This window comes from Microtus oregoni, unplaced genomic scaffold (genome assembly GCF_018167655.1).
Source record: "Microtus oregoni isolate MIOR12 unplaced genomic scaffold, Mior012 000032F_ref0000030, whole genome shotgun sequence".
In the NCBI taxonomy this organism is placed as follows: Eukaryota; Metazoa; Chordata; class Mammalia; order Rodentia; family Cricetidae; genus Microtus; species Microtus oregoni.
Window position 1 is genome coordinate 9,951,543 of NW_024543091.1, and position 25,212 is coordinate 9,976,754.

The window sequence follows — 25,212 nt, forward strand, 5'->3', positions numbered from 1 at the left end:
CTAGCAGACAGGTCTCGTTTCAGATGAACCGGTTGACAAGTTCCCCCAGAAAGCCTTCCCCAGCACCACAGCCATGTCTTGTTCCCTCCTTTTCTCTGCCACGTAGTCTGAATCTTGAGTGTTCACAGGCCATGCCTTTCATGGTGTGGATGATCACATTTTAAAATAGTTTGCGTGCTGCCCGCTTGATGGTGGCCCAGGGGTGACGGGCTGTGAGCTGTGGGTGGGAGCGACAGTGAGAGGCCAGGAACTCTGACACTAGAAGGACACACTCCACTAGACTTGTCGTTGTTCTGTGATAGCCCTGAGGTTAATCATGAAGTCTCTTAATGATTAATGGAGCTGAGAAACTAATGAGACTCTACTTCTGAAATTTGGGCTGCCTTTGACTGATACTGAGATTTCACTGGGACATGTGTGAGATCCTTGCCGGATGGGGAGAATACTGTGGAGGACCAGGAGTGTAATAAAATACTGGCCATGTGGTATTAAAAGGGGAGAGTACATGTCTGAGCAATGTGTATAAATGACTGTGTGACATGTGGCATTGTAGCCACAGAGAAATGGGATCGCCATTGAATTACTCTTTAAGTGCTTATTTCAAAGTCCCGTTTGCTTCTAGTATCAAGTTCTACTAAACCTCTCCTTTAGGCTCTGTTTATCATAAAAAATAGTTTATCATTTTCATTGAAAAGAGTCTAGGAATGTACTCAGATATTCACATCTAGATATGTGCTGAAGTAACATGCTTAAAACTGAGGCCTTAAATTATTTTATGTTATTTTTGGATTTTATGTGTGAGTGTTTTGCTGGCACATGTGTCTGTCCACCACACTTGTGTAGTGCTATCCGGAGACTTGAAGAGGGTGTGGGGTCCCTTGGGTCTGGCCTTACAGATGGTTATATGCTTCCCATGTGGGTGCTGGGGGTTGAACCCAGGTCTTTTAGCAGAGCAGTCAGTGTTCCTAATCACCGAGCTATCTCTCCAGCCCCAGAACTGAGGAGGTTTTTTTTGTTTGTTTGGTTTTTTTTTTTTTTTTTTTTTTTTGACACAGGGTTTATCTGTTTAACAATTCTGGCCATTCTGGAACTCACTCTGTAGACCAGGCTGGCCTTGAACTCACAGAGATCTGCTCTCCTCTGCCTCCCAAAGAACTGAGGATTTTTAAAGACAGTTTTTCATATATATGATGTATGATATTATATATATCATATATATAATGTATTTTGATCATATCTATCCTCTACTCCCTTCCTCCAACTCCCCTCACTCTGCTCCATCTCCTCCCAACTTCATGTCATCTTTATTTTCCTTTTATTTTAGACCCACCAAGTCCAGTTAGTACTGCCCATATACACACATGGGTATCGGCCCACCTACCATGGGCCATGCCCTTAAAGAAAAAGAACTTTCCTCTCTCCTTCAGCCATCACTGAACTGCTCACTTGGGGAGGGGGTGAGGCTTTGTGAGCCCCTACTCAATCTGTGCTCCAGTTGTAACCTGCTTGATCGTGTGCAGATGCCCCTATGTGGTGTGAGGTCACGCGTGCAACAGTCACATCATGTCCAGCGTTCCACAACATCCGTCCTGGTCTTCCAACTCTCGCGTTCTTTCTGCTGCTGTTTCTGTGATGCAGACCTGGGTTTGATGGTGAAAATCTAGAGCAAATTCCTTTGTGCTGTGCTGTGCCAGCTTCAAGCATGTGTTTCTCTTTTCGTGCCATGAACACAGGAAATAGGGAATCTGAAGAGCCTGCTCTGCTTAGATGTCTCTGAAAACAGGTTGGAAAGACTTCCTGAAGAAATCAGCGGCCTGACCTCGCTAACAGACTTAATCATTTCCCAGAACTTACTGGAAACAGTTCCCGATGGCATTGGTAAGTATTGAAACATAGCCGACATAAGGTTCCACCTGCTGTGGTCTTGAGCGTTGCTCATTGTTGTTCAGGGCTGGGAATGGGACTTCCCGTTGCTCGTTTTTATAAGGAAGGCAAGGGATAGTTAATGCAGTTTCAGCTACGCCAGTCCATCCTGGTGATACCTGTGATATTGTTACTTTCAAGTGTTGATTCATGTCTACATTATCCGAGCCCCATAATTGTAAAAGTGACTTAGTCACGATTAGAGGACAAATGAGCAGCCCCTAGGACATTTCATATCAGAACCCTAAACAGTCCATGAGACTGTAACTCAGACATCACTAGAACTTAGGTCTTTGCTGGGCTCCGTCGTCTTGATATGAGCGCACTGGGAAGGTGTTTTTAAAGGGGACGCGATAGAGCTGAGCCATCTGTAGTGTGCTAGGGGAGATCTTTTAACCTTCCTGTTGGCAGAGGTCGCTTGTTCGGCTTCCCCAGCCACCCAGACTCGAAATAGCCACACAGAATCTGTGTTAATTACATCACTGCTTGGTCTGTTGCTTAACCGTCTTTCTAGCTAGCTCTTATATCTTAAATTAACCCATTCATATTATTTTATATTTTACAACGAGGCTCATGGCCTACCAGCAAGGTTCCAACTGGCAGCTCTATGGCTTCTTCCTGACTCTGCCTTCTTTCTTCCAGCATTCAGTTTAGTTTTCCCACCTAGCTCTACTTTGCCCTATCACAGGCCAAAGCAGTTTCTTTATTTATTAATCAAAAGAAGCAGCACATGTACAGAAGGACCTCCCCACATCACCTCTTGCTTTTTCCTTTTTTCTCCTTCCTTTCTTCCCTCCCTCCCTCCCTCCCTCCCTTTTCTCTTCCCTCCCTCCCTCCTTCCTTCGTTCCTTTCTTTCACTTTTTTTGACACAGAGTTCCCCTATGTAGCCTTGGCTGTTCTGGAACTTGCTCTGTAGGCAAAGCTGGGCTTAAACTCACAGAACTCCTCCTGCCTTTGCCTCCCAATTTCTGGGATTAAAGGCCTGCACCGCCCAACCTTACCCGCTCCATTTCCTTTCTTATAAAGGAGCTTAGACCAGGGTGAGAAATTAGTATAGAATGTGATGGAACAAGTGTTGTTATTTAAGCTGTGAAAAATGTTTTATCTTATCTTCTTTCTCATTATTCAAGGTCCTGAACTTGTTTTTCTTTAAATAGGGGTTTTCGTAATGTTTTCCTTGTATGCATTGCTAATCCTGTAAGAGAGAGAAATGTCTGTTAACATGTGCTTTTTTGGTTGTTCAGAAATTTTGAAAGCATAACCAAATCAATGTATGTTTGTTTTGCACAACTGTTTAAAATGTTAATTTTTAGATATGTGCTAATAATTATTTTATATATAATGCACAGAGATAGAGAGAGGGGCGGGGCGGGGGAGAGGGAGAGACGGAGAAAGAGTACACGCAGGGACTGGTAGCTCTGTCATAGCAAGGGCCTGTGGGGATCCACTGGGGACTTAGTACCTTACTGATTATGATACACAGTGAGCGAAGGAATGGCCAGTCCTCCCTTGACCCATGCCTCTGCCCAAGGCTGTAGAGTTCTTCCTTCACTTCTCTTTCCCCAGCTTCATGTTTCTCTCTGTGTGGAGGTGATCTTCTCATTTAATGCGATGGTGTCCTTGCTAGGATGTCATAATAACAGACATTGGTGATAATGAAGGGTGCCTTCACTGTTTGTTTCCCTGACTTCAGCTGGAAGGAAGAATTCGAATGACTTAGGTTTACTTTTTGTCCCTGGGGACTTGGAGGTGGCCATTACACTCATTCTTCTTTCTCCTTGTCCCGTGGGTGTCTGTCAAGACTTCCTGTTGAGAAGCTCTGGAGTTTCTACCTTTTTCTGCATGCACAGCTACTCCTGTGAGGGTCTTCACAGAGTCACTGCGTTCTCGCTGACAAGTCAGCTCTTCTAGCCAGGGGGCGGGGTCAGACGCGCTTCTCTCGAATCCTCTCTTACAAATGCATCGGTAGCTGTTTGTCCTTCATGAAATTCTCTGGCTTTCACAGTCTTTTTAGTTAGCCCTTTCAAATAATTTGTTTCTAATTACTGACTTTCTGATGTGCCGAACAAATTGCTCTTTGCACTCAACCTTCAGTGATCTAAATGAGAGTGGTACAGTTTGAGTTTGAAAAGCTGGTTGAAGAGAAAATAAGTAATTATTTAAAACAAAAAAGAACAGCAGCTAGGAAAAAACAACCAAGTGGTGATTAGGCAAAGAATCACAACTAATGAGTTTAAATGACACTTTTGTAGGAAAACTAAAGAAACTGTCAATCTTGAAGCTCGATCAGAACAGACTCACACAGTTGCCTGAAGCAGTTGGGGATTGTGAAAATCTCACAGAATTGGTTCTTACAGAAAACCGTCTCCTGGTGAGTGCCTGGTGTGGGGATGGGTTCTCTGCCATAGTAAGGTGTGGCCTGAAGACCAGCTTGCTCCACACCCAGAGCCTTGCACTGCACTCCCACCTCAGCCTGCCTGTGACTGGCTGTGTCATGGGTGTGTTAGCGCACCAAAAGGAATGGGAAGAGTATGGGGGGATGGATGCTTAGACTGCTGTGTTCTGAGATGGAGGATGGCATCTGAAAACTTTGAACAAGCCCACTGCCATCTCTACCCTAAAAACAAGGACTGAAGGCAGCTGCCCAGACTAGACTCACTCTTTGACCAAGCTTCCTCTTGCCACCAGGGTCAAGAGTGCACGTACGAGGATGGGTCAGCATGGTGGCAGCTGGTCTCTGCTGTCTGCCCCCTCCTGCCCTTCCCTTTATTTCCTAGGTCAGGCCCACTGTTCGTTGCCTTCTCCTCTACTGTGGTTGTCTTGTACGTGCTTTGTTAAGAGGCGGCTGCTTGGCTCTCTCTCTGCTCTCTTCTTTGGCCACTCTTCTTTACAGCCCACATTTCCTCCTTTCTCTCCTCTTTCTTCTCCTTCTTCATGCGTTACTAAGTGAAGTAGTATCCTCTGGGTACAGTGAGAGACAGCCTACAAAGAGCAAAGTCTTAGACGCATTGGGTCTCTGCAGTGTCCTTCCGCAGATGGCCTTCCTCTGGCAGGTGTGACAGAAGTTCCCAGATCGTCCAGTCTTAGCAGAGCTTTAGGCTTACAAATAGAAGCCATACTGGTTACAACTCTAGTCCCCCTCAGATTCTGTGTGGTGTTGGAGAGCCGCGGGAGCCTGCCTCCTGTTGTAGGGCTCTGCTGTGCGTGCCAGGCCTGCTTACCTCTCTTGACACCCAGGTGGGTCTTTCTGCGCCCCTGGCCTCACAGCAGCTGTGTGACCTTCTAGCTTCCACACGTCAAAGCCACGGTCCACCTGTGGTTGTCTGGTGTGCTGGAAGGACACACATAAACCCTGAGGGTGCAGATACACACTTGTTGAGTGGAAGAATATTACTGCCCCATCTCCACCTTTGATTTAATTTCTTTCAAACATACTATCATATCAACAGAACTTAGAATATGTCATTGCATTTCCCCAGGTGACCATTAAAGACATCTGATATTCATCTAACATTTTCTTTTGATACTCTTGTAAAAAAAAAATAAGTCCCTGTAAATAATTGCTTCTTCTGTTGACTTATGTTTTTAAAATTGTGATAAGTTAATAACAAATGTATTATTTTAATAGACTTTACCTAAGAGCATTGGAAAACTTAAGAAGTTGAGCAACTTGAATGCAGACAGAAATAAACTGGTGTCTTTACCAAAAGAGGTATGTGCTGCTAAAGAAATAACACGGTAATAATTGTTATACATAAGGGATCAAAAATGTTCATTAGTGGTGTTTTTTCATCTTTAAAAAGACGTGTGGTGCATTTTGACATGAACCTGGCCAGCGGAGTGCATCCAAGAATGCCTGTCAGTTACATGACAGAGACTTGAGAAAAGTACATTGACAGGATTTTAACCAGAAAAGAGAGAGAGAGATTGATGTTTCGATAAAGAGAATGACTATGACAGAAGAAGATAATTTGGGAACTTGACAGAGAATATGCATGATTTGGGGTTTAACTGCTGCATTTAACCATAAACCATTATCGTGCTTATAAAAGTGGACCATTAGGCAACCCTGTTTCTTGGAAGAGATTCAGGTCCTGTTAATGTCTAGGCTGGGAATCCTTTACGAAGGCAGGAGGCTGCCTTCTCCACCACTGCCCCCACCCCGCTCCACTCCCCGTCTCTCTTCCTCCTCTCCCACTGGTGAAAAGAGACAACCGCTTTCTGTTGTGGCGAGTGACTCGGCTTCTTCAGAGGCTTCTAGGTCTACCAGAGGAGGAGGAAATGCAGAGAGAACGCACAGTGAAGGGGAGCATGGAGGTGTCTAGTGTCCTTTTGGAAGGCTTAGTGTTCACTGTGTTCTGGGAACTGGGGGCACTGTATTGGAAAGAGTAAGACTGATCTTGCCTTTTTGTTCTTAATATTCGTCACATAGCCAAAAGCTGAGTTTATAGTCCTTTCCTTTCCCTTTATCGCATAGCTGTTGCTGAAGACTTCCTTTTGGTTGGGTCCTCGTAGAAAAAGCCTCTTCCCTCCACATTGTCATTGGCCAACTTAGCTTTGTTCAAATTTCTCTGCTCTGACCCTTCACCGTCTGTCTTGGAATAATTTCAAAGTTGGTATCTAACGATCTAGAACTTGAAGGTCACTTAACAGGGTGTGCGGGCTGCTTCTTTCCCTTCTCAGCTTGGTTCTCTGCTCACAGTGCCCAGTCTCTTCTGGGTAAGTTGAATAACCTCCCTGAGTGGAAGCAAGAGGAAACAGATTAAAAACATGGCACACTTATAATCAGACATACTCTTGATATGAGCCATCATATCTAAGCGAAACCATCTCCAACTGAATGACTCAAATCTACATCGCAGCCAAATTTGGGACAACTAAGATTCTGCTAATCAAAACATTTTGCTTCTAATCCGTAAGCAGTAAACCAAAACACAGCTGATACTGTGAACACTGATTTTCCCGCTTGTGGAATAGCACTTGTGCATGGGGAATGGATTGGATGCAGAGTGAGCACAGGGAGATTTGTCGCTTTTTTCCTTAGTGCCCAGTATGGCCTGTGGTGCCTCTGTGTGGCTCCACCCACTCAGTCTTTGAAGTCATGCTGGTCTCCTCAGTTCACAGTACAGAAACTGAGGGCAGCCAGTCTTTAGCTCTAAAATGGCGCTCCTAGTCTCTAATCCCTGTGACTGGACTGTAAACACAGGGCAACACAAGGGGCTCAGATTCAGCTCGGCCTTTTCATGTGTCCTGAAGATTGTACAGAACCTTGATTCGGTAAAGAAAAGTCAAGTGACCTTTGGTCTGGGCATGCTAGAAAATCGGTATAGCAGAGGGGTATTTTGGGGCAAATGTCAAGGAGAACACTTTGAAGTTTAATAACAACATTCTCCCGTCATCTCTGGATGGCTCTTGAATTCTTTTTTTTCCAGGGAGTCATTTTAGGGGAAAAAAAAATCTTACAAATTTATTATTATGAAACAGCTACTGTCATTTTAACAGTGAGCTGTCTTTGATATTTTTAAAAATTGAGTGTCCAGAAGTGTTTTGCTTATAGCCTACTGCAAAACTCTTCTTACCTTTAAAGCATTTGCGCTGTCACGTTCTCTGTTTTCTGGGAAACTGTGATTGATTTCCTGGCATTAGACTTTTTTCTTCAGTGTCTTGATAAAGCAGAAACATTTTGATTTTCAGGAGTGAGATATTTCTAGATTACTTTCAGCCCTAACCTCACACACCCAAATCCCAGGATAAAAAACTCATTAAGTATATGTCTCTGCCATGGATCTCAGTTTGGTACCTAGCAGAAAGAGTATGACTGCTTGTCTCATTGGGACTGATCAACTAAACCACAAAGTGTGTCCCCATCACGTGTCAGTCACAGTGTGTACACTTAGTGTAGTCTGCCCTGTCAGGTCTGTGTGTGAACACCAGCTTTATCTCCTTGCTTGACACCACTTGATCAACTCTTACACTTTCTTGGGGTCTTTCCATCGAAAAATGTGTTACCTTTTTTTCTTGATCAATTAAGTTTCATATATGGCATCTCTAAGCTAAGACAGGAAGTTAGCAATTCTTATGTCCCAAGTCCATAGTTGTCTAATTGCTGTTGGTTGCTGCGTCTATAGTTTTTCCGACACTGTGTCTCTGTCATTGTAGTCGATGGTATTGCATATCGTCAGTCTCCTGGCACAGCTCCTTGCTCCAGCCGCATGAATTTCTGTCTACTTTCCCAAATGACTGAGGGGAAGGTGTTTGTCTGTTGGGGTCACAGTAGAGGATTCTGTTTGTGTTTTGTGGTGTCATTTGTAGTGAATATTTGGAAGTCAATGAATGTCTCTTGTTTTCTTAATTGTTAGCTGCTTGGAATTTTAGAAAAGTCAGGTAAACTTGTCATCTTGTAAGTATTGTTCTGACTACAGTTACATCTCTAACTCCCGTTTTGCTTCATTAGTGCATGAAGATTCAAACTGGCTGACTGCTCTGTGTTGTTCATCGTTGTAAACTATGGACATGTTCTCTATAAATAAATGTAATAACTGCATGGCCTGGACTCTATTGATAATGTGTTCCTCACATTTGTTCAGATTATTATTTCACAAAAGAATGCTTTTCTGTGACTTACATTGTAAGTTATTCAGGAATTCTGAAAGGCATCTTTTGCTGTCTCATCTCCTTCACTGCATTGGGCTGTCAGCATGATCCTAGCTTGTGGTGGAAAGGCTCATCCGGACACATCTGCGCCACCTGGCATGCTTCTGAGAGCCCAGCCACTTGTGTGTTTTCTTTCACTCTGTTGCTTAAGTTTATGTACTTCCGGGAAAAGGGAGAAGTTAAGGGGATGAAAGTGTGGGAGTGTGGTTTGTAGATAGGCAGGGAGCCAGCGTGTGACCATGGGGCTGATGAAAGAAGGCAGTGCCTTCAGTAGTCCCCAGCCAAATGCTTCCTTGAAACACCTTCTGGCTAAAAAAACTTGAGCATATGGCCAAGTTTAGAATACAGAGGAGATTTTTGCTTGTTATTTTTGTGTGTATTGGATCAAAATAAGAAAGGTACCCCAACTAATCACACCTGTTTGGTCAAATGGGATAAGGTAGAATTTGTAGAACATACATATATATAATTTAGGCACTGTGCAAATATTAATTCTCTGTAAATATTCTGATATTCAGAAATGTTTATGATGTTAGATTACTTATTTCACAGATAGCTTTTTGTCTTATACTTTAAATTTGTTTTGTTCTAAGTTGCCCTTGCATTTTAAAATTATTGATAATATAAATAAAATATAATATACAACCTATACATACTAGAATAAGATACATGTGACCATGAGATCTGAAAACTGTGAATGCATTCCTAAATTTGAAAAAAGAAATAATCAAGAAAGAGTTAACAGGGCTCAAGAGATGGTCCAGTCAATAAAGTGCCTGCCACACAAGTACGAGGACCTGAGTTCAGTCCCTGGAGGTTCTTGTAAGAAAAACGATGCATGAAACCCCAGCCCTGGGAGTCGGAGACTGTGGGTCCCTGAGGCTTCCTGGCCTGCTCGCTTAGCCTAACGAGGGAGATCCAGGCAAGCGAGAAACTGTGTATCTACAAAATAGGAGATGGGACTTGAGAAAGGATGAAGGTTACCCCCCGAGCTCCAGATGCTCATTAGATTCACAGGAATGCAAGCACAAAACAGTTGATGATTGTGGTGGTTTTGTCTACCTGAAAGATTCCTCGTCTGAAAGGGGATAAAAACTATTTAGGTAGGAAGACATTCAATTTCAAATGAAAAAAAATCTTAACTATTATCAGAAAGTTCTTCATGTTGCTGAGCAAACGATGTGTCTGTCATGGTAAAGTAAACAAAACCAAAAACAAGTGGTACCCAGAATGGGAGAGCACTGGGAAAATTAGCTCCATTGGTTTTCACAGACGTGTGAAGACATTTTCATCTATCAGAATTTTAAGATTTTAAGTGAAACACCAAATGTTGACAAATACTGCAGACAAGTACCTTTTTTTGTATAAGTATCAATCACTAGGGCTGTCATGGGAGAGACTGTTGATATTAAAGACTTAAAAACATACCTTTTGTTGTTCTGTTTCTAGAAATTACATTTGTGAGGTAAAGACAAATCAGTATCACCATGACCAGATGATTAAACTAGTGCTTGGGAGAAGCAAAGAATTGTTGGCATTAACTAGCAACATCAACCTTGGATGCTTATTAAATCTTTGTTATATAAACAGTGAGGGAAATATTGTGTGGCCAGTAAAATCCTTGAGAAATACTATAGCATTAGAACATGTTCTTATGTTCTATACGCTAAAGATCATAGTGTCTTGTTATATATGTGGTCTAATAATTTGAGGAATCTCCAGACCATATCATTCTGAAAATGTTCATGAAGTGGGAATATTTGTATAATACAGCACAGGTTCTGGAAAGGACTCTAAAATTATGTATATTTGTTTAGCTTGTATTTCAGGCCAGATTTTGTTTTCTTGTAAGTTTTCCTTTTTGCTGGTAAAATGTGGGTTCTATTCTGCTACCAGTATTGACAGGGCAATGCTGAGAAAGCAGTCTGCTAGTTGCAGGCAGCCGTTTGCAAAGTGGAATGCAAGCAGTATGGGTGGCTGTCGTAGGCTTCCTCACTGGATCGTCAGTCTGGTTAGCACCTCCATGTCGCTCTGTAAGAATCCATCCTTTTCTCAACCTGTGGGCTGCAACCCCATGGCTCTGTCGAACGGCCCTTCACAGGGGGTCGCCTAAGACAATCAGAAAGTAAAGATATTTACATTATGATCCATAGCAGTGGCAACTTGATAGTTATGAAGTAGCAACAAAAATAATTTTTTGGTTGGGGGTGGTCCTGGCAGCCTGAGGAGCTGTGTTAAAGGGTCACAGTATTAGGAAGGTTAAGAACCACTGCTTTAAAGGTTTCCATGGTGATCTCCAGGCCCTTCCTAGGCCAACTCAATGGCAGACAGTTAAATATAGGATCATTTTGAATTAACATAGACACAAAAGGGCTAAACTTGGGTTTCCTGCAACATTCTGTAGTTTTTAGAGACTCCAAATCCAAACGCTTGTATTCTTGGAAGGTGTTATTAGCGGTTTAAGGGAGGTTTAAAATACCAGCTTCCTACATAACTGGTAATGGGTTATTTAAACAGTGACTCCGCTTCCCAGAACTGCTAAGTGATAGTAGACATTTGATCCTGTTGACCACCAGGGAACCTCCAGATTCTGCCCGTGAGACCAAAAGTGAGATCAAAGTACAAACAAATGATTCGGTGAGCATGAGAGTGGGCTCATGTCACCCCTTCACGGGTTTTTATATAAAAGGGTATTGGGATATACAGTCAGGCAGCTTGTAAGATGTCCAGGGGAGCACACTCGTGTTTGGCAGGTGCATGAGCGATGGAGGGAGGGTAGGTAAGAATGGAGCTCCTTTTGTCAAGTATTCTAGCTGTATGTATCCATGTACAAATAAGCAGTAATCTCGTCTAGTGGCCTTAAGGATTTTCAAGAGCCATTTTGTCCTGTTAGAGTTCATGATTATGAAAGAAATTTAGATGACAGTTTATCATAATGACCAGAGGTCCAGCCAGTTTGAATTCATGGTAAGGATTTTAAAAACAGAAAGAAAAGTGGTGTTTCTATAAGAAGTAATGATGAAAAAAATACAGTGAATAAACTAACTTTACTGGGACAGGAAACTTGAATTCTGAGACCTGAAAGGGGCAGCCTATTGGGGTGCTCTCTGTGTGATGTTTTATAATATTAGTATTTCACATCTGTTTTGGTTGAACTTTGCAGTTAAATAAAGTAATTGGATATCCTGATATTTTTAGAAGAAGAAATAAAAGGATAATGTAAGAAATTAACTACGTAGCAATTTTGTAAAGACATATCATGCTCCTAGGGTGCTACATGTATTTAGTATACACGTAAGAGAAACAGGGCAGGATATATATTCAGACAGCCTTGAGGAGTCACGACTCTTGCTCCAGAGAGAGGCCTAGGGTATCCTTTCCTGTGTGTCCGGAGACATCAATGGGTCCCTTCATGAGCTTCTTCTGCTCCGGGTGGCAAAGGCCAGAAGAATGCAGGGCTTTGTGGAGTCCTGGAGAAGGTCGTGTCTGAGACCAAGTTATTTTTTCCTTCCCTTTGGTTCAGCTTTTCCGACTCAATAATCCATGGCCGGTTTGTCCAGCAAAGTCTTGAATTAGTGTCTTGAAGACTACACTAGGAAGTTCAGCTACTCTGGAACAGACTTGGATGTGGACTCAGCTCTCAGTGTAATGTGATTGTTAACAGCAAACCATGACCGAGACATATATATCTATCTACCAGTGTTTGCTGAGATGTTACTGGTTTTGCATTCCTCAAGGGAAAGTGATTTTTGCCAGATTATTTTATGAGCAACCAAAGCTATCAAAATCTATTTAGAGACAATTCATGTATAATCTATCAGGTTCCTCCCTTCCGTTCTGAACCCTGGAATATTGAAAACACTGGGTGTTGAACTGTGTGTATTGGTGTCAGCATTACCTCTGGCCTAGTATTTTGAAGTAGAATTGTTTAATTCCCTTATAACTAGATAATACTTCCTGGACCTTTGTAGTTTAGTTAGCATTTTATCAGTGCAGCTGCATTAGATATCAGCAATGAAAAGTAATATTTTTCAGAACAACAGTTTGAACTGTATTAAGCGTTTTCTTTATTCAATTTAGAATGTGTTCAACATTTTGTATAATTATGTATGCTCATCGGTGAAATTTAAAATCATACGGCCTATTTTATGCATCTTTTTCATGCTGTTGGCAAAATATCCTGCCCCACCCCTCCTCAAAATGGAGAAAAGAACAGATGTTTTTCTTTCCCACTGTAGATTGGCGGGTGCTGCAATCTGACCGTGTTCTGCGTGCGGGACAACAGACTGACTCGAATACCTGCAGAGGTGTCACAGGCCATGGAACTTCACGTCCTAGATGTGGCAGGGAACAGGTAAGAGGGCTTTGCTGGAGAGAAACTGATATGTAGCCCCACTCTTTGCTGTGTATCTCTTTGTGTGGCCTGGCCACATCTCAGGAGCAGTATACTGCTTAACTGAAGAACCGGAGGATTGAAGAGTTCTTGATGGGGACCCAACTACTAGAGCTCAGCCTAAACTTAGGCTGCTTCAGAGCAGTGTGTTTCCTAGGTGATAATACATCTGAAAGACTAGACAGTGGACTGGAGACTTTGCCTCAGTTTCTCTAGCTGCTTTCATTAGTCACAGAAACTTAGGCTGCTTCAGAGCAGTGTGTTTCTTAGGTGATAATACATCTGAAAGACTAGACAGTGGACTGGAGACGTTGCCTCAGTTTCTCTAGCTGCTTTCATTAGTCACAGTGAGTCTTAGAGATTCTTTGTCTGCAAAATCAGCTTGAATCAGTTTGATTTTTTTTTTCTGGGGCGGGGCAGAGTTTTAGGATGTTGAAGCTAGGCTTGGGCCATCCTCCTGCCCCAGCCTTGTAGGAAGGCTCAGGCCAGAGTCATGTACTACCAAACCTGGCAGAATTTGAAGCATGGGTCTTGCTATTCAGTTGCAGTCATTTTCAACCTCCTGAATTTGTAAATAAAGTTGTGCATGTAGGGGCATGCTTATCAGGAGAGGCTCCATAACGTCAGAAGATCCAAGGGACTCAGAATCCAAACTGCAGTTCAAAGCAAATGGTGTCCCTATGACATGGCCACACTGTTCTGCACATTCCCAGCTCCTCATTGTGCCGATTTTGTGGCTTAGGGTGCATCCCGCTTTTCAAGCATTCTGAGCTTGTTGCAACACTCCAGATGCCACATGCTCCTTCTACCTGGGCCTGCACGAGCTGGCCTTTCTAGTTGGGACCCCCTTCTCTGACTCTGCCCTTACTCCTCATCACCCACTTTTCTTTTCTCTTGGGGTTTCCCTTTGGATCTTCCTAAAGAGCCCCCCCCCCCCGCTCCGCAGTGATACCTGTTGGCACGTATGCGCGTGTCTCTTTGGAGCTTGATGTCATCTTAAGGTGGGGTCTGCCTCAGTGTCACCAAATCCCTTTTCCTGTCAGAGCATCTAGCACATGGCGGGTGTCTGGTAAATACTAGACTGAAGACACATGCTAATAGCTTTGCAGAATGAGCAGCAGCATGGTGTTGCAAGACGTGTTATAATCGCTTTTGAATGTGATAGGGATAGATAAGCAGTAATGTGTTGGAGACGGCTGATTTTACTTGGTAAAAGCCTGCAGGGTAAAGAGTTGCTGGGGACTGACTCCCATGTACTGATTAGCTGATCGCCAGGTCAGGCACAAGGCAGCAGAGCAGGACTCTTCATTCTTTGCAGTGGACCCCAGACAGCTGGGCTAAATAAGCTGTAATTGGAGGAGAGCTATGGCCTCGGGATGCGTACCTTAAAGGCTAATCCTCTGGGGGAAATCTTGGTAGATTGAGACCATTAAGAGGTGCCTGGAAACTCAGGATTGATTTGGACTGAATGTCAATTTCTGCTAGCTGCTCACTGGAGCCTTCGTAGCTGGGAAGTACTGTTCTTCCCAACTTCCTTTCTGTAGTTCAGGAAACTCAGGAACTCTGGACAGTCCCTGGTCCTGGCCACATTGGGAAGCATGACTTTACATTCCTAATTCTTGAGGGGAAATAAGAGCCTGGCTTCTAAAATTGTCTGCTATGAGTAGGGAATCATTCTAGTTCTCAGAAGAAAGGAAAGTTAAATTTTTATTACGCTTGGATTGGGGTGGAGACCTTCATTTAAGAGGTTGAGGTACATAGTCGTCATCTGAGTCAGTTCAATGTGCCATTTTGTCCTTCCATATATATAAATTCATAACTAAATTCTCAGCCTTTAAAAATGTTTAATCACTACTTGTTTTAAAATTTCAGAATTGAAACTAGTAAAATATTAGCGTGTCAGTGTTGAAACTTGCAGAAATATCGACCATGGGAGTTGACGGACAGTGCAATATCTGGCTCCCTCTCAGACATATAATAGCGACGCTTGCCAGCGGGACTGCCTGCCCCTGTGCAGGAACTTGCTTGAGTAGACCTGATAGGATGTACTACCGCAAGGGTGACTCTAGAATACCATGTGAGAACTAGGAAGCCCTCTGTGGCAGTGCCGGGAAGTGTCCTATATCATCAGCTTCTCTGGGACCCAAGACAGAATTTAACTCTTAATAAAGTTTCTGCCTAGAAATACTCACCAGGAACACACAGTAGGATACTTGGAGCTCCTGCTTCCGTGTCACTAGTACACTGGAAGCAGTGTCTGTCATTAGGGCAATAGATTAGACTTTTGAGTTTTGTGTTGTGTGTATTTATATTTATATTTTATTATATGTATAATAAAACCATTTAAATCTTTTAAAACTGGAATATTAAGTCATCAAAATAAGATTTTTTTTATGCATTCAGATGATGATGCACCATACCGAGTGAAAAAACAAGTATTGAATGGTATCGCACTCAAGTTTGGTTTTCCTGTTTTTTAAAACAAAACCAGAACTGAACTACAGCAAACTATTGATAGTAGGTAGCTCCCTGTCAGTAGAGGATGGTGGAGACTTGCGAGTGCATGGGCTCGCCATTTGAGAGATCTGTCAGTAGAGGATGGTGGAGACTTGCGAGTGCATGGGCTCGCCATTTGAGAGATCTGTCAGTAGAGGATGGTGGAGACTTGCGAGTACATGGGCTTGCCGTTTGAGAGATTTGCTAATTTTTTTTTCCAAATGCTCTTGTCTGATATTTTATACACTTCAGATATTTTTTTGAAAACTGTTAAAAGTAGGAAATCCTACTTGGAAGCAAGAGATGAGATGTTAAAGTATAACAGTCCTCAACCATTGGTTAACACTGCCCAGTAGGCACGCTGAGTTCTTAGATGCCTTTGACAAAGCGTGGAAGGCCTCTCGAGGCTGGGTTGGTCACAGTTGGCTTTGCTCCCTTCCCAGACCATCAGGTAAGACAGTAAACACCAGCTTCTTGTTTCTTGGGGTGCGGAGCTGACTAGAGAGCATAGAGAGGAGCACAAGTGAGACCATGGCCTCTTGCGCTGATTCTGTGATTCACGGGCACAGAGAAGGCACCAAATTAAGTTTCAACGCGTACTTGCTCCTCTGAGAAGCTCGAGTACATTGATTCCGTTTCCTGCCAGCTGGTTTTCCTGAACGACCAGAGAGTGGGTGTGGCTGCAAGTGAGGGGGCCACAGCGAGCCCCAAGAGGCTGCATGGTCTGGCCAGCAGAATGTGTGCAGAGCGTGTAGACTGTGTAGACACAGGCGCACTGCAGGTAACATCTCTGTGTCCAGAACCCCCAGGGACAGGCTGGGGTATGGTGTAGACTTAGTCAGCAGCACCCGCGTTGGAGCTGGCTGGCACTTGGGCATTCACAGTGTTTCAGACAGCTCGTTACTATGAGTTGCAGTACCATTACAAGGTCTGCTGTTGTAGAAGCTAGTCATTTATTTCAGCTTTTATCACCTACTTGGCATCCTTGGAAGCTGTTATTTGTTGGTGATATTTTTAGCCTCTCGTTTGCCTTTGCCAGTGCTCACTGGGAAGCTGGTGACGGCTCCAAGGCATGGGGAAGCAGATAGTCTGTTTCGTGCCAGTTCTCAAGTCTTGATTTTTTTTTTTTTTTTACCTCTTTGTGCAGTTGTGAACAAGACCAGCAGAGTTGCTGACTGTAACTTTCTTGAGCAACACTTGGAATTTTTAACATTTTAGAGGCTATTAGCTTAAGTCAGATTTTAAAAAGAATCAGTAAATATGCAAAACTTTGCATTCCTATAATATAAAACTCTTTGCATACATGATGCTTGTGCTGTCTGTTCATGTCATTGCTGCTGAGAGTCAAACCCAGGACCTTGTACATGCTAGACAAGTGCTCTACCACTGAGCTGTGTCCTCCTTCCTATAGTGTATATTCATGTATGCATGTATGTATGCATGTGTGTACGTATGTATGTATGTAGGGATGTGTGTATGCATGTGTGTATGTATGTATGTATGCACATCTCTATCACAGTGCCTACCCCCCCCCCCACATACACAAAATTTTAAACCTCCTGAGTTTGAATGTGCATCAACAGATTGGATATATAGAGAGAAAGGACGTTAGGGTAGCACAGGGGCTTTCACTTGCTGCCTTGCTTGAGGAACAGACAGAGCTTAGCCAGGAGAGGGTGGAGAGGATGGCTACTTTCCCCAGATTCCTCAAATGTTCTTGTATTGGTGTGAGCTCTTCATGGCAGGGAGATGAACATAACCTTCATTAGTGAAATATTGCCTTGTTCCTGTTGAGATAGAGGCCGCACCAAAAGCAACTTGTGGAAGAAAGGGTTTATTTTATCTCATACTTTCAAGTACCACCCTAGCACTGGGGGAAGCTGAGGCAGGAACCTGGAGGCAGGAACTGAGGCAGAAGCCATGGAGGAGGACTACTTATTCTTGCTACCCCATCTCACTTAGTTTGCTTTCTTATACATCCTAAGACAACCTGCCCAGGAGTGGCATCACCCACAAGAAAATGCCCTGCAGACTTGCCTGCTTGGCAGTTTGGATGGAGGTCATTTCTTAATTGAGGTTCCTCTTCTCAGATAACTATAGCTTGTATTAAGTTGACTGAAAAACAAAACAAACAAAACCAAAATCAACCAGGACAATTGACCCCTTGTCAGCTTGACACACAAACACATTACTTCAACTGTAAAGGTTTCTTCCTTATTCATACCCATAATTCATATTAATATCACAATATAAAACACAAACAACTTTAAAAGCCCCACAGTCTTTAAAAACTCAAGTGCTATAGAAGTTCAGGCTCTTTAAAATATTCCAAATCTCAACTGTGGGCTCCTGTAAAATTAAAAAAAAAAAAAAAAGCTCCACACTTTTTTTACTCCAAGAGGGAAACAGGAAACAGCAGGGCAGTCACATCAAATAGAAATAAAGCCAGGTTCAGAAACGTGCTCCGTGTCTGACGTCTGGGTCCAGAGGGGGCTCTGTTTCTGCAGCTCTGTCATTTCCAGCAAACACAGCTTCTCTCATACGCTCAGGCCAAGTTCACCCCACAGCTGCTGCTGCCCTTAGAGGTTCGGTCCCAGCATCTCCAGTTGCTGTACCTTCAACGGTGGCCTCTGACTTCTCTTCAGGGAATCTGATTCTGCCACATGGTACACTCAGCTTTTCTCCATGACCTCGTCAATCCCAGGCGCTCCACTGTAACTGAAGCTATAGCTGTAGCTATACCTTCACCAATGGCCTCTGCTGGCCTCTGAAAGTGCCAGGCCTCAGCTCTTCTCCATGACCCCCCCTATAGGTTCAAAGCTAGTACCACCTGCGAGACTCTTAGTACCAAGTTTAGCTGCCAGTGTGACACGCAGCCTTGGCCCCCTCTGGACCATGGGAAAATACTCCCAGAAGTTTTTACCTCAGTGAATGCTGGCCTCTTAATCAGTGTCTTCTGGCTAGTTTTATGTCAACTTGACACAAGCCAGATTCATTCTGGAAGAAGGAACTGCAACTGAGGAGCTGTCTCCATTAGATTGTTCTGTGAGAATGCCTGTAAAGTATTTCCGTAATGATTGGTGTGGGAGGGCCCAGGTCACTGGACAGTGCCACCCCTGGGGTGGTAGTTCTGGGTGTAAAAGGAAGCAGGTTGAGCAAGCCAGTGAGCAGCACTCCTCCATCCTGCGTCAGCTCCTGCCTCCAGGCTTCTGCCTTGAGCTCCTATCCTGACTTCCTGGATGTTGAACTGTGATGTGGAAGTGTAGTCAAAATAAGCCCCTTCCTCGCCAAGTTGCTTTTGGCTCTGGTGTTTTATCACAGCAGTAGAACCCTGACTAGGACGACAGTTAACTTCTCAGCTCCAGCTAACCAGTATCGATTGTTCCAGTAACACAGAGGTTTCACCTCAGTGGCTCCGGTCATTTGTTAGTCGTATCCGATTCTTCATCCCAAGCTGATCAGAACCACAGGTTCTTAATTCACAGTTCCCACCAAATGCTCCAGGTAGCCTCGTTCTTCTCTCTGGAGCTCCCCAAGCCAGACCACTGTTGTCTGCACTGTTTCAACATGGCTCTCTTCCAACCTTCACAGAACTATTCAGTGTAACTCCCAGTCCAAAGTTCCAAACACTCCCACAGTCCTCCCCCCAAAAAAACATGCTCATGCCTGTCACAGCAGCGAGCCATTATCCTGGCACCAGTTTCCATATTAGTTATGTTCTTGTTGCTGTGATAGACACCTTCACCAAAAACAAGTTGGGGAGGAAAGGGATTATTTCAATTTACACTGTTAGATATCAAGTCCACCACCCGTGGCTACTTTCATGAAGGACATTTTGATGGTCGTGATCTACGAAATCTTGGTGCAAGCAAAAAGAGACACCAAATATCCAGGTCTCACATTTCATCTTTTAAAGTGTTCTTATGGGGGCTGGAGAGATGGCTCAGAGGTTAAGAGAATTGCCTGCTCTTCCAAAGGTCCTGAGTTCAATTCCCAGCAACCACATGGTAGCTCACAACCATCTGTAATGGGGTCTGGTGCTCTCTTCTGGCCTGCAGGCATACACACAGACAGAATATTGTATACATAATAAATAAATAATTTAAAAAAGTGTTCTTATGTGGAGTCTCTCATCTGGATTTAAACAATCTGATGTGACTGTTAATTATCACCCGAGTCTGGGAACTGAGAGTGACTGGGGACTGAAAGGTCAGAGTTGAAAGGGATCACTGAAAGGGTGTCCCCAGAGATGGCAAGCACGGCAGGGCCAGAATGAGTCTTCATCTTTCCTTGCCTCTGTCCTTCCTGCTGCCCTTGAGGACCGCTGCAGCCCTGTGCAGCCATAAGAACTGTGCATGCGTCCTTTAGTGATGCTGTTTATTTTCCTCAAATGAAAGCTTAGCACCAGGCCTTCAGAGGTAGGTGTCTTATACTTCCTTTAGTCCATGTTCTGGAGGGCCTACGGAGAGAAGTGTAGCAGCAAGGAGACGGGGGCACCTCACTCGTGACCCTAGTCACCAATCTATGATCATAGTGTCTTTGTACCCTCTGGACTGCATCTAAGGGCTCTTGTTTTCTTCCCGTTAGTATTGGCAGGAGTCAGTTCTCCGACATTTCAGGCTATAACATCCCTTGTTAATATGGCAGGTTGCGTCATCTACCCTTGTCGCTGACCACCCTCAAGTTAAAGGCCCTGTGGCTCTCTGATAATCAGTCGCAGCCTCTCCTCACGTTCCAGACGGACACAGACCGCACCACAGGGGAGAAGATCTTAACGTGCGTCCTTCTTCCTCAGCTGCCTTCTGAACCCATCTGCCAAGGTGATTTTCTCTTATGGACTGCTAGCTGGAGCCAGTGTCTGCCCACAGGGCCTCCTTTTCCCAAGCATGCTTATGTTTTGTTCAGTTTGCCTTACTAAAGGTGCTTGTTGAGTTACTCTGGAAGTGATCTCTATAGGAAAAGATCACTCAGCATCTGTTTATCGTGACTGAAATTCCCAAAGCAAGCCTTTGGTTTAGAATTACACAGCTAGGATAAAGTTTAATGCTCATCAGCTTGTTACAATCCAGACAGATGGTGGAAGATTCCCAGTTAACAACATTGCTACAGTATCTTTAAATCCAGACTGATGGTGGAGGATTCCCAGTAAACACCATTGCTACAGTATCTTTAAATCCAGACTGATGGTGGAAGATTCCCAGTTAACACCATTGCTACAGTATCTTTAAATCCAGACTGATGGTGGAGGATTCCCAGTTAACACCATTGCTGTAGTATCTTTAAACCAGTGAACTGTTTATTTTGAGTCATTGTATCTTAGTTTTGTAAATTTTGTGATTTAAGAATATTCACACACATATCAAAATGATGGTATGAATCCATTGCTGAGAGAGATGGGTTTGGTAGGAATACTAGAATCCCTTGAGCTGGAACACTCCAAAGTGATCTTGCTGGCCTCAGGAAAGTGTAACAAAGTGTCATGAAAGAGGAGAGTACCAGCCTCCCTCAGCTGCAGCCATACCATGATCAAAAACAAAGCAAAAAGCTGCACTTCCTTTGTGAAAAGAGCCACAAAGCACTGTTAGTGTGTTTTAACCTTCTGTGATGAAACGTTTAGCACCCCAGTTCTGCACATCCCTCAGAGGGTCCCAGTGGAGTTCCCTTATAGGGGACCAGTTCTGCCAAGGCCTTTTTGCTTCTTGTTTCATATTTTAACCGAAAGCGAGGGTTGGAGGTTGCAACAGTGGTCTGTCTTGCTTATTTTTGGCACTGTGGGCCTCGATGTGGATTTTGACCAGAGAGCCACTAAATTATAGTGTATCCATTCCGAATCCCATAGCCAGCATTCCCTGCTGATGTTGTCTTTGTCACTGCAGAGAGCCTGCCTCGCTGCGGTGCCCTGGAAAGCCTGGTGAGTGACGTCCCCGAGGATGCCTGGAATGACCGCACAGTACACAGAGTTAGTGCAATCCGGTTTTTGGAAGATGAGAAGGATGAAGACGAAAGCGAAACGGTATGGGGGTGGACATTCATCCAAGGGCAGTGGCACCTAATGTGGGTTTTCTTTCTCTTTTTAAAAGATTTATTCATTTATTATGTATATAGTGTTCTATCTGCATGTATACCTGCAGGCCAGAAGAGGGCGTCAGATCTCATTACAGATGGTTATGAGTCGCTGTGTGGTTGCTGGGAGTTGAACTTAGGACCTCTGGAAGAGCCAGTGCTCTTAACCACTGAGCCATCTCTCCAGCCCTGGTGTCTTCATTTCTTTGTGATAGTTTCCCTTTTTGTCCCCATATTTTTCTCTAAAATTGGCACTTGCTTTTTCTCACTTGTGTGAATGAAATCCTTTCCTATCTCCAGTACTGCTCACGACTGGGCTGCGTTAATTCCGTTCACATGTCATTGTGTGACTCAATACAAGACATCTCTCTTCTGGCATATTGGACCACCTTGGCCCTTATGTAGAGTGTTGTGATCTCGGCTGAACTATCTTGGCAAGTTTCCATTTAGAAATCAGAAATATATTTGAAGCTCAGCTCTCCCGTTCATATTTGAGCATGTCTCTCAGACACACTGTGTCATGGCTCTGAACTTGATACTGAGGCTGGTTCTTTTCTGAAAGATTCTTCATTTTCCGTCACGTGTGTGCATGTGTGTCTCTGAGTATGCACGCTGCCCAGGGAGGCTGGAAGAAGCTGTCGGGTGCCCAGGTACTGGCTGTAGTCACATGCAGTCGTGATCCACCCAGCATGGGTGCCGGGGCCTCTGGAGGAGCAGTGGTGGCTCCTCGCCCCTGCACTGTTTCTCCAGCCCCTACACGAGCTCCTTAAACTCCAGCAGTTGGGCTTTCACAAGCAGTCAGAGAGGTGTTTGCAACCCCTCCCCCAGACAAGGGCTACTTTAAATTTGTCTTTAGTAGTCCAGCTGTCACCAGAGGGGGCTCAGTAGGGAGAAAAGTGGGAACAAGGCACAGTGAAGGAACTTCAAAGTCGGTGTTTCTTTAATGCTTCCCACCGACGGTCCTGAGCGCAGCTATTTCAGTGGTTGTTTCACTACCTCGGCAATGCTCTTTGTTAGGCTAATGTGCTCGAGATAGGTCGCTCTGCTTTGTGAGATAATGAGCTTCCAGATATTAATTGAGGCGGAGATGCTCTGCCTGCTCAGCCCTGTCACTTACTCTCAGCGCTGTGGTCTTTCTTAGAAGAGCTTGTTCTTTCATCAGGGCAGCTAATGGCACAGCAGTCCCACCAGTAAAGCCTTCTTCTTTGCTTTCTCTTCTTCAGCCCCTGAGCCTCGAGGGGTAAAGGAAACCAGAGCCACTCTGAGTAACAGAAGAGCATTCTAGTAAATTTAATTTAGGACATTTATTTGGTTTTCTTCTTTATTCTATAATTATATCTTAAAATTTCCATCAACACATAGAAACTTATTTCATACTAATATTTTTAAATGTATTCCTTTATTCTAAAAGTAATGTGTTCCATCATGACTGCGATGTTCCTTCACTGTTCTGTGGGCTCTGGGTGGGCAGCCCATGAGTGCACAGAGTTGGGAAGAAAGCTGCTTCCCTGGGTCGCGGGTTTCTGAAGCTGTAAACTATGTATTGGAATGCTAATGCTCTGACACAGTAGTGGATAAAACCAGACACTCGGGCCTCTGTTTGCTTGCAGAGAACTCTTCAGAGGCGAGCCACGCCACACCCAGGGGAGTTAAAGAACTTGAAGAAGACGGTGGAAAATTTACGGAACGACATGAATGCTGCTAAAGGACTGGATTCCAACAAAAACGAGGTCAACCACGCCATTGACCGAGTGACGACGTCGGTGTAGCAAGGTGTAGCATTCGCCCCTGAGTTCTACCTGCTGTGTCTTCCCTGCTGTGCGCCCGTGGAGCCTCCTGCCATCCTCGTGTCTACCGTCCCCGTGCCAGGATGCCGCTCTTGCACAAAGTGCCTTACGCATCCCTCAGTCACCCATCGCACCCACTGTTTCTCAATCCCAGTTGTTCATAATAAGTAGAATACACTACTGTCAATATCTGACCTTCGTTGTTGTCTTATGTCGGGGTTAGAGCAGGAAGGGGAATTACGGCCCTCTTCCCTCCATTGAGTGCTGGACATTTTGAACCTAAGTTCTCATGGACCGACTGATGAGAGGAAGCTTTATGTATGGGAGAAAAAGATACTTTTTTAACCTTTCTTGGCAGCTCAGATGGTGTAAATTTTAAAATTTTGTATAGGTATTTCGTAACAAAAATTATGTATTTCTTTGTTACTTTATCTTGAAGACGGTACATATTTTCATATTTGTGGAGAAAAGCAAATTAGGCCTAACGTATTCGTTTCTATCTGTACCATCCACTTCGTGCCTTACTGTATCCTGTCCTGTCACACCAGTTGTAAACAGTGGCATCCTTGAGCAGCAAGATGGGGATATGAGTGTGGTCATCTTAAAGCAGTATTGCAGTTTGAGTAGTAATATACCAGATGGATTTATTTTTTAACCAAAAAGATGAATTTATCAGTGATTTGTAAGTTTCATCCGGTGATTTCTTCGAAAAGATGAGCCAAAGGATTAGACTGCTGCTGATACGTCACTTCATATGCTCGCCCTCGTCCTCAGTTCTGAGTGCAGCACCAGACTGTGCCTGCACCAAAGGTGTGTGCCATTTGTGTAACGATCTGCAGCAGAAAAGCGCAGAAGAAAAAAAAAAAGCCTGGTTCAGAAATTCAGTGGATCAATAACCCATGTACTGCAGAAGAATGACTTTTATTGAAGAAAGCTTTAAAAGTTGTATATCCAGATAAAAGACCACAATAAAGCAAAATAACCTATACCCCAATAGAAATGTTGCTATCTTTATACAAGTGCACTTTGATTTGTAAATAGTTTTAATCAAAGCATAGCAAAACACTGCTTCAAGATTTCCTTCTAAATCTGTTAAGTTAAGGGGTCTGTTTTTAATGTGTTTCTGCTGCTTTCTTTATGTATGCTGTGATGAAAGAGACATGCAAAGTGCCAGGCGCCATGTGGTATGGGTGAAATCATGGGGTTTTGGGGAGGAAGGGGGTTCCCTGTGAAATAAACTCATCATGGACATTGGCCATATAGCTTTTTAAAAATTATTACTTTGTGTGTTCAAAATGGTAACGGGTAATTGAGTTCTTGCGTAGAGTATTTCTGTCTGCTGAGTGTCTAGGTTTTAGCCAATTTTGAGGAGCTTCTGGTGAGATTTCATTCATGAGTCATTTTTCCACACAAGGCAGAGCCCAGAACTCCTTCAGTGTGGGTTCATCATTGTGAGCTGTGGCATCTGGCCAGTTGGACTCCTTGGAAACCCGCTAACAGCTAGGCAAATGCAATTCCTTCTCTTGTGTCCATCAGCTTAGGTCAGTACCTGCCGCCACTGTGCTGTGCCCCGTGTGCCCATGCATTCCTCACACCATGGAGGAAGAGTGCATGGTGTTGAATGGTTCTCAGCTTTGCCTACTAATCGGTAGGGACCCATTTTCTTTTCTTCATTTTTAGAGTTTGACATACTCTGATTTTAAAACTGATAGTTGTAATTCAAGGACCGAATCTATATAAATAGAGAATTTTTACTTTGAGAGAGTCATCTTGACTCTGAAAACCAAACCAAACTTTCCCGGTGTATTTTGTTCGTGGTTTTCATAGAAAAGCCGCTACTTATCCACTCCGTTTTATCCTGGCTTTAGTGAATGGGTGGAGGTAGGGCCACACAG

At 43.8% G+C, this 25,212-nt stretch overlaps 1 protein-coding gene across 1 annotated transcript in view; it reads left to right on the forward strand.

Annotated features, from left to right (window-relative positions):
* Lrrc1 (leucine rich repeat containing 1) overlaps positions 1 to 24,311 on the forward strand; it is a 122,075-nt gene extending 97,764 nt beyond the window's left edge. The window contains exons 8-14 of the mRNA XM_041679849.1: positions 1,734 to 1,878; positions 4,177 to 4,295; positions 5,553 to 5,636; positions 12,817 to 12,932; positions 20,115 to 20,287; positions 21,344 to 21,480; positions 23,141 to 24,311. Of these exons, the coding sequence (XP_041535783.1) occupies positions 1,734 to 1,878; positions 4,177 to 4,295; positions 5,553 to 5,636; positions 12,817 to 12,932; positions 20,115 to 20,287; positions 21,344 to 21,480; positions 23,141 to 23,299 (933 nt within the window). The 3' untranslated portion in view covers positions 23,300 to 24,311. The remainder of the gene's footprint in view (positions 1 to 1,733; positions 1,879 to 4,176; positions 4,296 to 5,552; positions 5,637 to 12,816; positions 12,933 to 20,114; positions 20,288 to 21,343; positions 21,481 to 23,140) is intronic.
* The last annotated feature ends 901 nt before the right edge of the window (positions 24,312 to 25,212 follow it).